The 15344-nt window shown below is 40.8% G+C and overlaps 1 protein-coding gene across 2 annotated transcripts in view; it reads left to right on the forward strand.

Annotated features, from left to right (window-relative positions):
• Positions 1–15344, forward strand: part of TAFA5 (TAFA chemokine like family member 5) — a 590332-nt gene that overhangs the window by 430861 nt on the left and 144127 nt on the right. For both annotated transcript variants that reach the window (XM_030217058.1, XM_030217059.1), the window contains exon 4: positions 10158–10285. In XM_030217058.1, coding sequence (XP_030072918.1) covers positions 10158–10285 — 128 coding nt within the window. The remainder of the gene's footprint in view (positions 1–10157; positions 10286–15344) is intronic.

A 15344-nucleotide genomic window follows, 5' to 3' on the forward strand; every position in this document is an offset into this window, starting at 1 on the left:
GCTAAATTCATAGACCATAAGTCATGATATAACCCATCTGTCACAGACAAAGCAAAGAACTAATTATCCCCATGACCATAGGTAATAAATCCTGTTATCTCACCCTGCAGTCTGTGGCAGACCTCCAGTGGTGAAGAAGCGGATTCCTCCTGTCAGACTCCAGCTGATGCTTCAGCGAGTCTCAGTCCTGGAATAAAGTCCGAGCTCTGTCTTCTGCACACAGATTACACAGTCATAAGTAAGGCCGTAAACTGTAGCTGAGAGAACCTTGTGAACTTGTTACAAGGTATGCAGTTCACTGGTGTTTAGGACAATCACTCTCTAGCTCATTCAGAGCCTTCTATCCACCTGCAAGGCTCCTGGTGTTCTCCCTTCTTCTTTCTCTCTTCAGTCAAACGTTTTGGTATCCAAGGGTCAGATGATACCTGTGGACCAATCACAGATGGTGTAATCATGTCCAGCCAGCTTCATGGTCAACAAGCAAGCCTTTGTTCTCGTATCGACTGCAAGCAAACCTCCCCGTCTGCTCACATACTCCTGGAGCCATGTGTGACTCTCTCCTGCAGTCTTCCCAGGAGATAGCAGACTTGTTTGCAACACAAAATATGTCCTTGGATGACGTCATATTGCTGTGCTCAGCAGCAATGTTCCTTTGACAAAGCTGGTTACTGATGCATACAGGCCACAAGCTGTAATCCATATTGTTATAACAGAATGGCTGTATAGGCCAAGACCAGCAAAGGTGAGATCTCAGGTAAATACTCCTACAGCGCGCACAGAATTATTTTTAGCACACCTACAAAAAATGCCTTTTTTTTTTTTTGCTGAAAACGGACGTGTGGCAAAATGAAAATTGCACGTCCATTTTGGGTCTGAGACCTTACTGCAAGCCATTGACCTAGCGGTAAGGTCTCATGCAGTAACTGAGCGATAATGGTCTACGCACGCCAGAAAATAAAAAATATTTTTCAGACGCGCATAGCCGACGCTTGCCAAAATTGAAATTACTGCAAGGGCCACACTGTAACCGGGTGATAACTCCAATTTGGCACGCATTGGGTGCGGCTTAGTAAAAGGACGACTAAATTAGTCCCTGATATTCAGCGGCAACCTCTATCTGGATACTGGCATTGAATATCTGAATGTTTGGTGGCACCTGGAAGTTGGCTGGTTACAGTCGATATTCAGTTCTGTACCCAAATAACTAACTGGGAATAGTTAGCCACACTGTTTCCTCTAAGCTGAGCAGGAGTCCTCCAATTGCATTGCTGCCAGTAGGGGGTGGTGCTGAAATTATTATGTTTTTAATTGCTAGGGACAGGCAGGTTCTCTGGAGTCTTGCAGAAGCTTGCCTGTCTCTCACTATTGAAAATGTGGTAATGAAACAGCACCCCCTACTGGCAGAACTGTAGGTGGAGGACTCCCATTTAGCTTAGAGGGAACAGTAGTTAGACATCCATTTTATGCAGTCCAACATAACTTTCAGGTCTGTCCTAATTCCACCTGGACCACCTCAGGATAGTACAGAGGCATGCAGAACTGTCTTTTATAAGAATACTAGCTTAAGTCAATTTTATGACATAGAGTGTGCTTGACATTTTCTATCTTCCTGGTGTTGTTGGAAGAGTTGTGTTGATCATGCTACTCCTTTGTCTGACTAAATACGTTCGTAGTGGATCTTGTTCCTCCACCTTGGTGTTTGACCCCTACCATGCCTTTTAGAAATGAGAAAGGCTGGTGTAAATGCCCAAGCCTAACTACTGTCGGTTAAGAGCAGAAATGGAAATATTCTATAACTCTGCATCTAAATCCTTGGAATGCCCTTCCTATGACCATGGCCCTTTGGAGTTGCATGCTATGAAAATTAAGTGCACATGTTATTAAATAGGGTTTAGGGCAGATCCATACATAACATCTAATGACTGTTAAGTGCTTGTTAACCAAACCATAAAAAGCACAATGGGCCTTCAGAACTGAGTTAGCATCACAATGATGGAGTAGTGGAGGAGTAGCCTAGTGGTTAGTGCAGTGGACTTTGATTCTGGGGAACTGAGTTCAATTCCCACTGCAGCTCCTTGTGACTCTGGGCAAGTCACTTAACCCTCCATTGCCCCTGGTCCAAAATAAGTACCTGAATATATGTAAACCACTTTGAATGTAGTTGCAAAAACCTCAGAAAGGCAGTATATCAAGTCCCATTTCCCTTCCCTTTCCCTTTATTAAAAGTACCCATAAACTAGCATAGAGAGGGTCCAAAGCACAGAACGCAGTCAAAAAGCACCAAGAGCCTTCAATGAATGGGACAAATAGCTTTACTTGCACAATGTAGATCAATCACATGATGACCAAACACAGGCACTAGGTCAGTGGTTGGCAGTAAGGGCTCAGGCAGTAAATAGCTGCATGCTACTTTTGATTTTAGGGAACAGAGAAGGGGTGGGGAAGATAGGCTCTATCCAAACAATGGAGGAGACGTATAATTTAATTAAACAATGATATTTATTGCAAATGGTTGACTCAACACAGTCGTGTTTCGGCACCGTAGCACCTTCTTCAGGAGTCTTCCAAAGGTATATTCAGTGTTTGGGTGGTTAACACACTGGGGGAAAAAGCACTGAGGAATACACAATTCCTTCTCTTCGACAAGCAAATGGTGGTGCAGCGAGTCACAAAAGTGGTTGATTTTAGAGCATGGCCATTTACTGCCCTATAAAAAAACCTATTTTCCCTGCCACAGTAAAAATTGGCCCAGCACATGCCACATTCATGCACCCAAACTACTTCAGGCCACTTTTTACTACAGCTTAGTAAAAGGGGCCTTGAGTGCCTAAGTTTGGGCGACCTACGCAGAATCCTCCCTTTGTGCAGAAATTTGTGTGCACTCCCTGATTTGCGCACATTTTGTGCTGTTCCAATGTGTATATAATTTGTTTGCAAAAAATCATATTTAAACCCCAATGCAGCATAACTCAAATGTCACCTTTTCTATATTGCATGTAGAAAAATGTATATAAAAGCATGAATCACCATGTCAACTATTGTATAATCATTGCAAAATGGAAAAAAAATATGAGTCATAATCCTTTTTAACTTCTTCCAAAATGATTCTCTAAGAACCATTTACAGTAAACAAAAAATTAGATAAGGCTTTTATCTTGCACTTACCATGCACGTCCCAAAGAAGTGATTTCAAATTCACAGATGGAAACTCATACTGAGTTTGCTTCATTAGCAAGCAAAAACTTGGCGTTATGTTTGCATTAGAAGCCTTCTGTGCATGGCTCTGACACAAACTTTCTGTATCGACCCCTCAGTGGGCAAGAATTATCACCAGTATTCTCCGAAAATGTGCACATGTGTTTGATTAAGAAACTACGTTTTTTTTTCTATAATAACAGCATTGAAACTGAACTAATTGAACTGAGAGACTAAAAATTATCCCAAGGAAGATGCGAGTACTAACCCTCCAGCAGTTGAGTTAACAGAGTAAGTGGGCAGTTTGAAAAGACGACAGCATTACAAGTCTTCCGTGCTTCACTACATTCAGCCCTGTGCTGTTTAGAATTCAGTTGAAACTATCTTTGTATCTTTGTATGGAGATCTAAATAATTAAATCCAGCTGGTGCTTCACATTTTTTTTAATGCAACAAAATGTCTATGCCTGCTCTGAAAGGTGTCTAGCCTTGTGATGATTCCTTGTTGCATAGAGAAGATTAAAGCTTGGGCCTTTTGGGATATCACACCTAAATTACTATGAATGTACTCATTGATTACCCCAACTTATCAAAATATACAGATCCATTGATGGCGTTTTTTTTTTATCAGCCTGCTTAGTGACACTGCTGATTAGCAGATAGATTTAACATGTCCTTAAACTTGAATGAAAATATTTTAAAATGCCTCATTTCTTTAAAAGAAAATTAAAGAAAGGTTTATTTAACTAATTTATTGTTTCAAAATTTCTATTCCATACTATCTTTGCAATTCTAAGTGGATCACAACTCAACATACATAATTTAAAATCACAATACAATACAATAAACAGAAAACATCATGACCGAACAAACATTAAAACATTAAAATCAGCCTGGATATAAAACCTATATCACCTTACCCTAAAAAGAAGTCACATACAATATCTCAGTATTCTTAACAACTGGGCTTGGGCAGCTGGATAATTTTCATTTTGTCTCATTCCTGTGTTGATTGTGGGAATGTTTGTTTGTTTTTGTTTTTTTTTTTGGGGGGGGGGCGCTGGGCACTTAATCATTACAGAAGCTATGTCCTAAAGAGTATGCACTCATTTCCTGATGGTTTGTGCATGCGTAATGTTTATTGCATGCACACACTATCTAGAAAAGAGGGGGCACTTTGTGAAAAGAGTTTGTACTATTTATGAATGAAAAAAACACTAAGGGTCCCCTTTACTAAAGTGTGTTAAACCGTGTTAGCAGTTAATCTTAATACAGTATGTTACCATGCGTTGGTTGCAAATCTAATTAGCAGAGGCATTTATGGTATTTCTTTTATTCAGGTTGTGTGTTAATCAGGGCTTTTTTTGAGGGGGTACTTGGGGGTACTGAGTACCAGCAGCTTTCCCGTTGTCTGCTAAACTTGACCCATGGACCCCAAGTTTCAATGAAAGAGCTCAGGCTCTACCCACCAATTCTGTTTTGCCATAGATTCTGTGACTGGTTGCAGGGGGGCTGGCTGTTATGGGGTGGGTTCCTCAATGGTCACCCCACTTCTGAAGGGTAGCCTAGCATTTGAGTACCGGCACCTTTTTTGCTAGAAAAAATGCACTGGTGTTAATGTTCCCATTAGGAAGCAGTACCTGCTCACAGTTAACATGGGATCACTTACCGCCTCCTATTAAGGAGATTCTAAGATTTCCCGCATTAACTGTACATTAGGAGGAGATTCTATATATGGCCCCTAAAAAACCGGTGCTGAAATCAGTGTCGACTAAGTGTATTCTATAATTGGCACCTAGCTTTAGGCGCCGATTATAGAATACGCTTAGTTGATACTTCAGCACCTAAATCTGCATATCCAACCAACTAAAACATGGAGGAAATCCTGGTGCATAGATTTAGGCACACTGGGCCATATTCTATAACTAGGCACCTAAATTTCAGAATGCTTATGAAATGCCATAACCACGCCCCTTTTTGCCTGTGTACATTAGAAATTTGGTGCACATCACTACAGAACAAGCTTAACGAGTTGTTTGCCTAAATTCTAATCAGTGCCAGTTAGTGCTCATTATTGCTTAAGCGCTGATATCAGCGCTCATTAGCTTGTTAAGTGTGGTGTTATAGAATTTGTGCCGATTTTTGGTGCCTAAATCTAAGCACACTATATAGAATCCGGGGGTAAGGTCCAGATTCTATATAAGGCATCTTAAATGTAGGCATGGCTTGAAAATGAACCAAATATTTTTCCATAGATATCCCTATCGAGAAGAGACTGAATGTTTCCTGTAACTGTTGATTAGTATTTCACATTGCCAGGAAAACTAAATGGTCATTTTACTAAGCCCCGCTAAAAAGTGACTGGCACTGCTGTCAGCGTTTGGATTTCCCACGTATTGTGGCCACTTTTAGTTTGGCAGTAAAATGGTCGCATTCGTGGGGTTTTTGTAATGGCATTGCACTAATTACCCCATTAGCGAGTGGCCATTACTGCCAGGAGCCCTTATCGCCACCTATTTAGGAAGCAGTAAGGGCTCCTGTGCTATTCCCGTACTAATTGGGTAGCGCACAGTAATGTTCCCTCACTACCTAATTAGCGCAGCCACACCTACTCTTTGCCCCAGGTACCTTCCTGTGGCAAAAAATTAAAAAAAATTTTTTTTTACCACGGGAGTAGTGCACACTGATGACCCACGTTAGGCCTACCTCACTTAGTAAGATGGCCCCCAATTCGGTTGCATTGGCTTCCTGGGCAGGCCCGAATTTATTTCAAAATGGCTTGTACCATTTTCAAACTTTTTGAAGGACTTTGACCAGATTATATATTTCAATTATTTTCTTTTCCTGAAATCAAAAAACTTTTAAGAGCCTATACCTCACTTCTTATCCATTTTCCTTCACCAAATGGTGTCCATTATTCCAGGATCTTTAAAAGCTTTTCTGGGTTTCAAGCTGTTCAATGTTGGAATTCTCTCCCAAGAGGTCTTAGAAGTTTGAATTTATATTCTCATTTTACATTATTTTTTAATTTCAGAAATTATTGTGTTAGTTTGTTTTTTTTAAAAATTGTACTTCCTAGTTTATTTGCTGGTTCTTGTAATATACCACTACTGTTGTAATCCGCTTCAGACTTTGAGGGATTTAGCGGAATATAAATACCAGATTAGATCAAACCTGTGGCACTTGATGGCTTCCTTCCATAAGCATCTCACTTAACCAATTCCCACAACATGTCAATAACCTTTAAGTCAGGACTTTGACCTGGACAATAATAACTAGCAAAATAAATTCTGAAAATATTTTCTAGAATTGCCATTATTGTTCATTCTGTTCTGACCTGAGGAAAATGGTTTTAGCTCCTTAAAGCTAGTCAAGAAATGTATGACATTCATCCAATGAAAAGATATTATGCTATCATTTTTTGTTTTGTTATATTAATCTTTATTTTTGTGCATTCCAGTGGACCAACTGCAAACACACTACTTAATCCAAAATACTAAATCTCTTCATCAGCTGGTTTTCAGTAGATTTACTTGAATGTTTAGGGCTGTCATGTGGCATGACCCAATTACAGCACAGTTTCAGTTCGCAGATATATAGCCTGACACATTTTCTTTAAAACTTTATGATGCAAAGGAAAATTCATGGTTCTGTTAATGATAGTAAGCCACATAAGCTCTGATGCAGGAAAGCATTCCATCACCATGATACCTCTACCACAATTCTTAATAGTGGGGATAGAGTTCATACTTTTTGAGGCAATGTCCCGAAACACTTTTGCAGAAGACTTGTGGGTCATGCAGAATGCTCTTTGGCAAACTTCACATGGGCAATAATGTTCTTTATAGATAATAGTGACTTCTTTCTAGCTTTCATGAACACCATTCCCATTGTGCTATTCTTGATGGTTGATTCTCATATCAATTTCAGTGAGAGAGGCCTGTAGATCTTAGAACGTAGTCATGGGGCCTTTGTGACATTGTGGATGATTTTCTGGTTTCCAGTTGGAGTGGCTTTAGCAAGATCACCATTCCTGAATAGAGTCACTGTAGTTTTCAGCTGCATTATTTGAGTGTAATGAGGCCCTTTGCATGTGTTTGCATACTTTTACATTTCATTATTATGCAGCCCACGATGACTTGAACTAACATGGTAAAATAATGTTATGGCCAACAGTTGCATGCACTTGCCACGTGGCCATTTTGGAGGGAGCCCTTACCGCCACCCGTTGAGGTGGCGGTAAGGGCTCCCACGCTAACCTGGCGGTAACCGGGTAATATTTTTGTAGCACCGGATATGATGGCACACTGGGAGTGGGAACTACTGCCGAGCTGCTGCGGTAGCCCGGCGGTATTTCCTTTTTAGCGAGCGGTAAGCCCACGTTAGGCTTACTGCTGCTTTGTAAAAATGCCCTTAACTGATTGGTGCAGGTTTAGCGCATGGGCCCTACCACCTACAAAATAGGTGGAGGTAGAGGATGACGTGCTAATGCCAACATTAGCATGTGGTCATTAATGGAAAAATTGGAAATCTGGCCATTTTCCAGCTGTGGCAAGAAGTGGCCTTAGTGCACGGAAATGACCCATGTAAGAGAGCGCTAAGGCCAATTTTTGCCGCTGCTTAATAAAAGGGCATCTAAGTGTTTTGAATTAGTCTTGCTGTTCCTTCTTTAAATATTAGATTTTATTTATATCCATTTTGTTACATTAGCAAAGACTGGTTTATAGCAAGCGTATCATGATAAGAACTTGTAATTCTCATTATTACATTTGGGGTTCATAATTTTTTCTTAGCAATATATATACAGAATGAACCAGATGTACACATACCAGTCAATATTCAGCTTGTGGTCAGCTTCCCCTCCTGAAAAATTGTCATACCCCTAATCAGATCCCCTTCCTACCCGACACACCCCCATTCACAAGCCCCATCCCCTCTAAGGCCCCCTGGACCTACCTTTCAAATTATTAGTGGTCCAGGGGTTGTTGGAGCAGGTGCAATCCTCACTCACTCCTTCCCATTATAGGTCCCTCCATCAAAACGCCTGCCACAGCCTCTAGCAGCAGCATCACAGTAGTAGCAGTAGTACCATGAGACTGCCACCAGAGGTCATTGTGGCCATTTTAATGGAAGACCCATGATGCCCAGGAGCAAGTGGTGATTTCTCCTGTCCTGATGACCCCTGGACCACCACTATAAGAGGTGGGGACCATGTGGAGGAGGAGGAGGGGATCAGAAGGGCCTTTTCCTTTTGATAGGGGGGGTGAGAGGAGATCAGAATAGAGAAGGAGTTCTAATGCTCTCTGTGGGGGTCAGTAGGGGAGAGAGGTTTGGGGATTAGAATGGAAGAATCGGGGAGCCCAGAGGGGCTGGGTACATGTGATTGACAACTGGGATGTTATACGGATGCCGGTCAGTATTCAGTGCCAGCACATACATAGTTAAGTGGCAAAAGTTAGGACTGCTTTTTATGTGGGCCGGTGTTGCTGCCTAGCTAGTGGGTACTGGAAATGAATATGGCTTGTGCCCACTTAACTGCCTCTAGTGCCCAACTAAATCATTTTAAATATTGACCCCATATTTTTCATTGCATAAGCTCAAACACAGCAGCTCAATCCTTCTACTGACACGTAACTATAAGGTCTGTTTGCCAAGCTATTTTGGACAATAATGCATTTTACTGCCCTATTAATATGCAGTTCTTGCACATAAGGCATGTTAATTGGTGATAATGCATATTATTCACAATAGCATAGCATTTTACCATGTGGTAAAGTTGAATGAGCTGTGTCACATGTAACTGCATGCAAAGCATCTCATTCTTATGCAAAATGAATAATGTTTCTTGCATTAAAGATTTAAAACAGTGTTATTCCACCAACGTTAACCATACTTTTGGAGGTGTAGCTCTGGTGATGGTGCTCCCTGAGAGCCACTGAAGTAAATAATATCTCCCACCCCACCTCCACCCCCAGCTACCTATTTCCCTGATGGCCCAAGTTTTCAAGTAATAATCCCCTCTCCCCTGAAACCCCTGCTACCTTGGTGACTGTCAATGTTAAAATTAAATCTAGACCCCTGTGCCCTACCTCTTTTTGTTAAAAAAAAGAAATACATCAACTTGTGGCCATTGTATCCCTATCCGATGACAACATAACCCACTGGCATCTACCAGGGCAAACAGGTGTGATTCCTCATTGCTCTTGACACATAGATGAAGCCATTTCCAAAAATGGCTTGAGACTACTGCTGTGCGTCAGGGTATATCATTTTGTAAAATAGCTTTGTTGAGGCAGGAGCAGCTATGGATCATTTCTTCCCACTGACGGTCTACCAGGATCCACAGATGGGTAAAAAAGATGGCAATGGAGCAGCCATAGCGGGCATTGTAATTCTAGGGTCTGTATTTATTTTTAACAGTGACAATCTCACCTGGTGAAAGGATTATTAGTTAACCACATAGGCCATCAGGAAGTGGGTGGCTCTGGGAGATGGGGTCTTCCTTTTATTATGCTGGCCATGTCAGGGCCCTCTATAACATGTTACTGCGTCCAGGATAGCACAAAGTCCCTGGCTTCAGCAATACAGGTAAAATTATTGCAGGATCCATTAACCCATGTAACTGAAGTATGGCAGGTTAGTGTATCTTGTGGTATTTTTCCTGCAGTAAAATAATATGCAAATATACTAATTAGGCCTCTGTATTGGTAAATACAAATATAGATTTAAGTACATTAAAATAGTCTTCCTTTTAGTTGCTTTTCTGTTCCCCCCCCCTCCCCCAAGTAGACTAAATAGGTTATAGAAGCTGCTGGTAAGCTTTCATGATGTGTTATTTTGCCTACATCCCCATATCTGTTGACAAGAACCCTTATCAGTAGCTTGAGAATGTCCAGCTTTCTAACAAACAAATCTGTTGACTTGCACTTCTTAATTTATGTATTTTCCTTTTCTTTTCCATAGCGCGGATTATAAAAACAAAACAGTGGTGTGAAATGCTTCCATGTTTAGAAGGTGAAGGCTGTGATTTATTAATCAATAGATCAGGCTGGACCTGTACACAGCCAGGTGGACGAATAAAGACAACCACGGTAAGTTTTTCATCTTTTTTTTATTGTTCACGTCATATTTTTAGAGAAAAGATACAAATATTTTACAGGAGCTGTACCAAAACTGTTGAGATTAGGCTTTATATATACATCCTTGAGTAGAGGATGGATGTAAAAATATGGTAGACTTTCAAATTCCTAAAAGGTGTACAGTATAGAGATTCTTGGTTATAACTTGAAAACCTTGGAAAAATACCCCCAATGAAGATTTTGTGTTTTCTGATTAAAACTGAAAACTCCAAAATATCATCCTTCCAGTTGCCAGTGTCACAGCTAGAAGATGTCAACAGATGTGGAAAGATCTCTCTCCTCCTTTAAGGCATGTGGAGCTGCACTGAGCAAGACATAGTTGGGGTTGCAGAGAAGAAAAGTAGGAAGCTGCTACCATTGCTACCCAGTCATTTTGAAGAGTTGGATACTGGGGAGACTGATGATGGTCTGTGAGGGTGTAGATGCTAGGTCTGACTAGGGAGAGTTATGGGGAGGTAATAACGGACTGATTGGGATGATAAGGAACATATATATTTTAAAAGCTTGTAAAAATGCAATATAGCTAAAACTGTATCAAAAATTACATTTCACAAAACAAAACCATCGATAAACACAGATTTTACTACCCTTCAAAATCATACAAGGTGTGTGTGTGTGTATATATATATATATATATATGTGTGTGTGTGTGTGTATATATATATGTCAGTGGCGTAGCTAGGTGGGGCGCAGGGGGAGCGGTCGCTCCCCTAAACAGATATTTTGAAAAAATGGAGCCTATGCGCCACATGGAAAAACTTTCTCTCCCCGTCCCGCGCGAGTCATCTGTTCTGTTGTCTCTTCTCCTGCCCGCTCTCTCCCATCTGCAGCGCATAGTCGTTTTTACTTCCCTGAAGCTTTTTCCCTCCTGCTGCACCAGCGATTCTCAGTCAGCTGTTTGCCAGCATTGGGGCTTCTCCTCAGACCCGTCCCCGCCTACTCTAAGCAACTAGAGGTGGGACGCGTCTGAGGAGAGGCCCTGACGGCTGGCAAACAGCTGACTGAGAATCGCCGGTGCAGCAGGAAGGAAAAAGCTTCAGGGAAGTAAAAATAGCTATGCATAGAGCTGGCTGAAGAGAGGGAGATAGGGGGTGGAGAAGTTAGAAAAAGCTTAATAGCAGTGGAAGTGAGCCATCTAGTCCACTGTAAGCATGGAACCCAGTTTGGTTTGTTTACACTCCCCCGCTCAGCCTTCACTGCCATTCACAAAGGTATGAGCAGCTGTGTATCCATGTTGTCCTTCTTTATTGTTGGTCCATGTCTGTAACAAGTCTAAAGTTGTTTTAGTTGGATAGGCAGTGCCTTAAAAGCTGGAGGAGAAATGTAGATGTAGTAACAATTGAATATCACTAAAACAGCTTCAAAAATTATAGTAGCTGGTACAAACTGCAATTATAAACTGTATAGTTTGATTTTTCTTCACTGTGCTTCTATGCAATACAGATATCCAGATTTCAGTGAGGATATCCTGTTTTCTGATGGGTTCATTATCTTAACTGTTGTTGTAATCTGCCATGGGAAGATAGAATATATTGAAATTAAATGGAGGTAGAATTAAACTCTCCTTTCATTGGGGCACATGAAATCACATTTTCATCTATTTTGTAGTTTACCTTTTAGGTTCACAAATGGATTATTCTGTTTTGTTTCAACCTAATTCATGTTTAATGTAGGGTATTAATGTAATAAATAGAGAGAAACTCTGAATGTTGAGCACCTGATTCTCATAACATGATATCTGTTTTAGTGGCCTTGACCAGGAGAAAAATAAAATCTCTGCACAAATGCTAGAGTGTCCCTATAACCAGCCCCTCCAAATGAAACACTGGGGAGCGCTGAAAGAGACAGGGAAAAAGGTTAACATGGGGAGAGAGAAGGATATAGTAAATGCTGGACAGGGATGGAGAAGGACACAGAGTCAATACTGGACAGGGAGAGGGTAGGGGCATTGAAACACAAAGAGGCAGTGCTGGAGAAAGAAGAAATGGGGACACAGGGGCACTTCTGAAAAGGGGGGAGATAAGTGCTCTACTGAAAAGGAGGAGGAGGCGATAGGGACACAGAGAAGGCACTACTGGAAAGGGGGAGGAGATAGGGTCACAGAGTAGAAAACAGTAGAAAAAGTTATTTTATTTTCAATTTGATATTAGGAATATGACAGTATTTGAAAATGCACATCTCCGATACCTTCAAATTAGCAACCCTGCAGGGGTCTGAGTGCATTTTCTTAAGTCGGTATTCCACTATTTATAGAGTCTGGCTTCCTTGGGCAGAGAGGAGGGGGTATTTCAATTTTTGTTACTGGTGGTGGTTTCTTTTTTTTTTTTTTTTTTGTGGCTCCCTATTCTGTATTAGATTGGAATATTGTCACAATTTGGGTTTCTACCAGGTGCTTGTGACCTGGGTTGGCCACTGTTGGAAACAGGATACTTGGCTAGATGGACCATTGGTTTGACCCAGCATGACTGCACTTATGTTATATAGATGAGGATCTGTCCATGTTCTGCATGTGTGCCTGAGGTGAAGGATTCTGCTAGCAGGTAGCATCTGTGTAGGAATGTGTAACAGTGCAGCTTGTTCCAGTTTCCCAATAGTAGGTTAATTGGTGCTCTAGAGCCCAGTGTAATATATATATAGCACTGTCTGTTCAAAGGTGGGTTAGGGCTGTTATGGTGTGGCAAGTTTTGTGTTCTAGAGCAGTGTTTCCCAAGTTGGTCCTGGAGTATCCCTTTGCCAGTCAGGATTTCAGGATATCCACAGTAAATATGCATGACATTGATTTGTATATATTGCCTCCATTACATGCAAATCTTTTTCATGCAGATTCATTGTGGATAACCTGAATGGCAAGGGGGTACTCCAGGACCAATTGGGAAGCACTTCTCTAGGTCCCACTGTAATATTTATAGCACTGTCTTTTTGTAGGTGGATTAGGGCTGTTATGGTGTAGTAAGTTTTCAGTATAGGTTTTGGGTGTCTTTTTGCAGGGGTTTGTGTTATTTCACAAAATGTCTAGCCCTATTTGAAAGTAGGCTCTGGGGCAAGGGCCCTTGTCACCTAAAATAAAAATGTTCAGGACTAGTGTTCTTCACATCCTGTAGAATCAACACACAAACGCCCGTCTGATTTAAACAAGGTGTCTAGCAGTGGAAGGAACGTGTGTACTATTCCTGAGGTGATGGTCACGATTTGAATATTTTTACTTTGTAGTTAAGAAGACAAGTTACCTGCTCTGGCCTGTCAAGGGATCTCTTCTGCGTCCTGCCTCTTGATGTAACTTACTGTTTCCTTGTAGGTAGGACGCAACAGAGACAGCCTGTATTAATCAGTACCCGCTACAGCCCCTGAGCAACAACACAGACACTGCTGTGTAACTGACACCACCCGGCGCCTATTTTATAAAAGTCTGCTCCCCCTGAGATCAAAACCTGGCTATGCCTCTGATATATGTATGTATGTATATGTCTATATAGCTATCTCTCTCTCTCTCTCTCTCTCTCTCTCTCTCTCTCTCTCTCTCTCTCTCTCTCTCTCTATATATATATATATATATATATATATATATATATATATATATATGTGTGTGTGTGTGTATATATATATATAGAGAGAGAGAGAGCTTGAGATTTTTTTTTTTTGGATTGATTGCTTGACTGCAAAAAAAAAAAATTCCAGAAAATCAGGACATCATTTGATGAGGTTTTTTTGGGGGAGGGGGAGGGAATTCAAGAGTTAATGAAAATGTCCTGGAATACTATCTCACTTATGGGGGACAGCAGGAGAGAAATAAACTAGCCTCAGGGATTACGAGAAAACTCATTTGATAGGGCTGTTGCATATGATATAGGTACGGTTCACCTGTCTGATTTTCATCTACTTTGGAGCTGTACAAATATAACATACTTTGACCTGAGTAAATGGCTACTTAATGGTGGCATTGCAAAACAAAAACATATCAGTGTTGTAGAGCATAATTTTCTCTTTCAGATCATACTGTTCACAAGCTGATTCAGACAGACTCTTTTTTAATAATTGGCTTTGAACTTTGGTACATTTTACCATTTCTGCAGACAGTGCCAACTTTGAAGAGATCCTGCAGGGCGGTTATAGATGCTGGTTAGTTGCAAATCTGGCAGTATTATGTCCAGCATAAGCATAATGCTTGTTCAAAATTTCAAGCCCGTATCTTTGTTTCCATGGAAGTTGTTGCAGTCTGAATATTGGTCCAAATATGTTCCTATGAGTCGCGACTAATTTTGATGCACACTTTGAGTCAACTTGTTTGACTGGATTTTGCATCCATAATGTTAAAATGTATTTCATCGGAATTAGCATCAAAAACTGTACAGGATTTGAATTTTTTAGCCATTCTTATAAATGTGTTTGGATTTTATTAGACCCCAAAATGGCATTTTGGTAAATGTCGCGTGCTCATGGACTGACAACCTTTCAGAAAAGGGGGTCTAGATCTGCAACTATTGCAGTTAGAGACCTCAAATTTTGGGAAACATCATTTAACACCTGACTCGCGCAACAGATAAAATTTGAACAAAATTGGAGACATGATGCTGGGAAGGTTTAGACCACTTGGCATGGAATGACCCAATTTAATCAAAATCCATGGATTTTGAATAAATTATTTATCTTTTGACATTTTTAAGCTGGTTATAGTTTATAGTTCGTTGTTATTTATACTGCTGTAACTGACTGGGCAATGCAAAGCGGTGTACAGACTACAGTCCCTATTTACTAAGGTGCGTTAGTGTTTTTAGCACACCTAAACTTAGCGCAAGCCTATAACGCTTCTTAGTAAACAAGGCCCTACAAAACAAAATTTTGGGGAAAAAAGGGAAAATGAACTCCATTTTTGATGGGAAAGTGCGACATTCACACAAAGATAGGAAAGGTAAGAGAACTAAAGGAAGGAGGGGAGAGGGAGGTGAAGGAACCGGAAGAGGAGAGAGACAGAGGAAAAAGAGAAATAAAAACAACAGAGGAGAAGGATGGGGGC

The sequence above is a fragment of the Microcaecilia unicolor genome, chromosome 10 (genome assembly GCF_901765095.1).
Source record: "Microcaecilia unicolor chromosome 10, aMicUni1.1, whole genome shotgun sequence".
Lineage (NCBI taxonomy): Eukaryota > Metazoa > Chordata > Amphibia > Gymnophiona > Siphonopidae > Microcaecilia > Microcaecilia unicolor.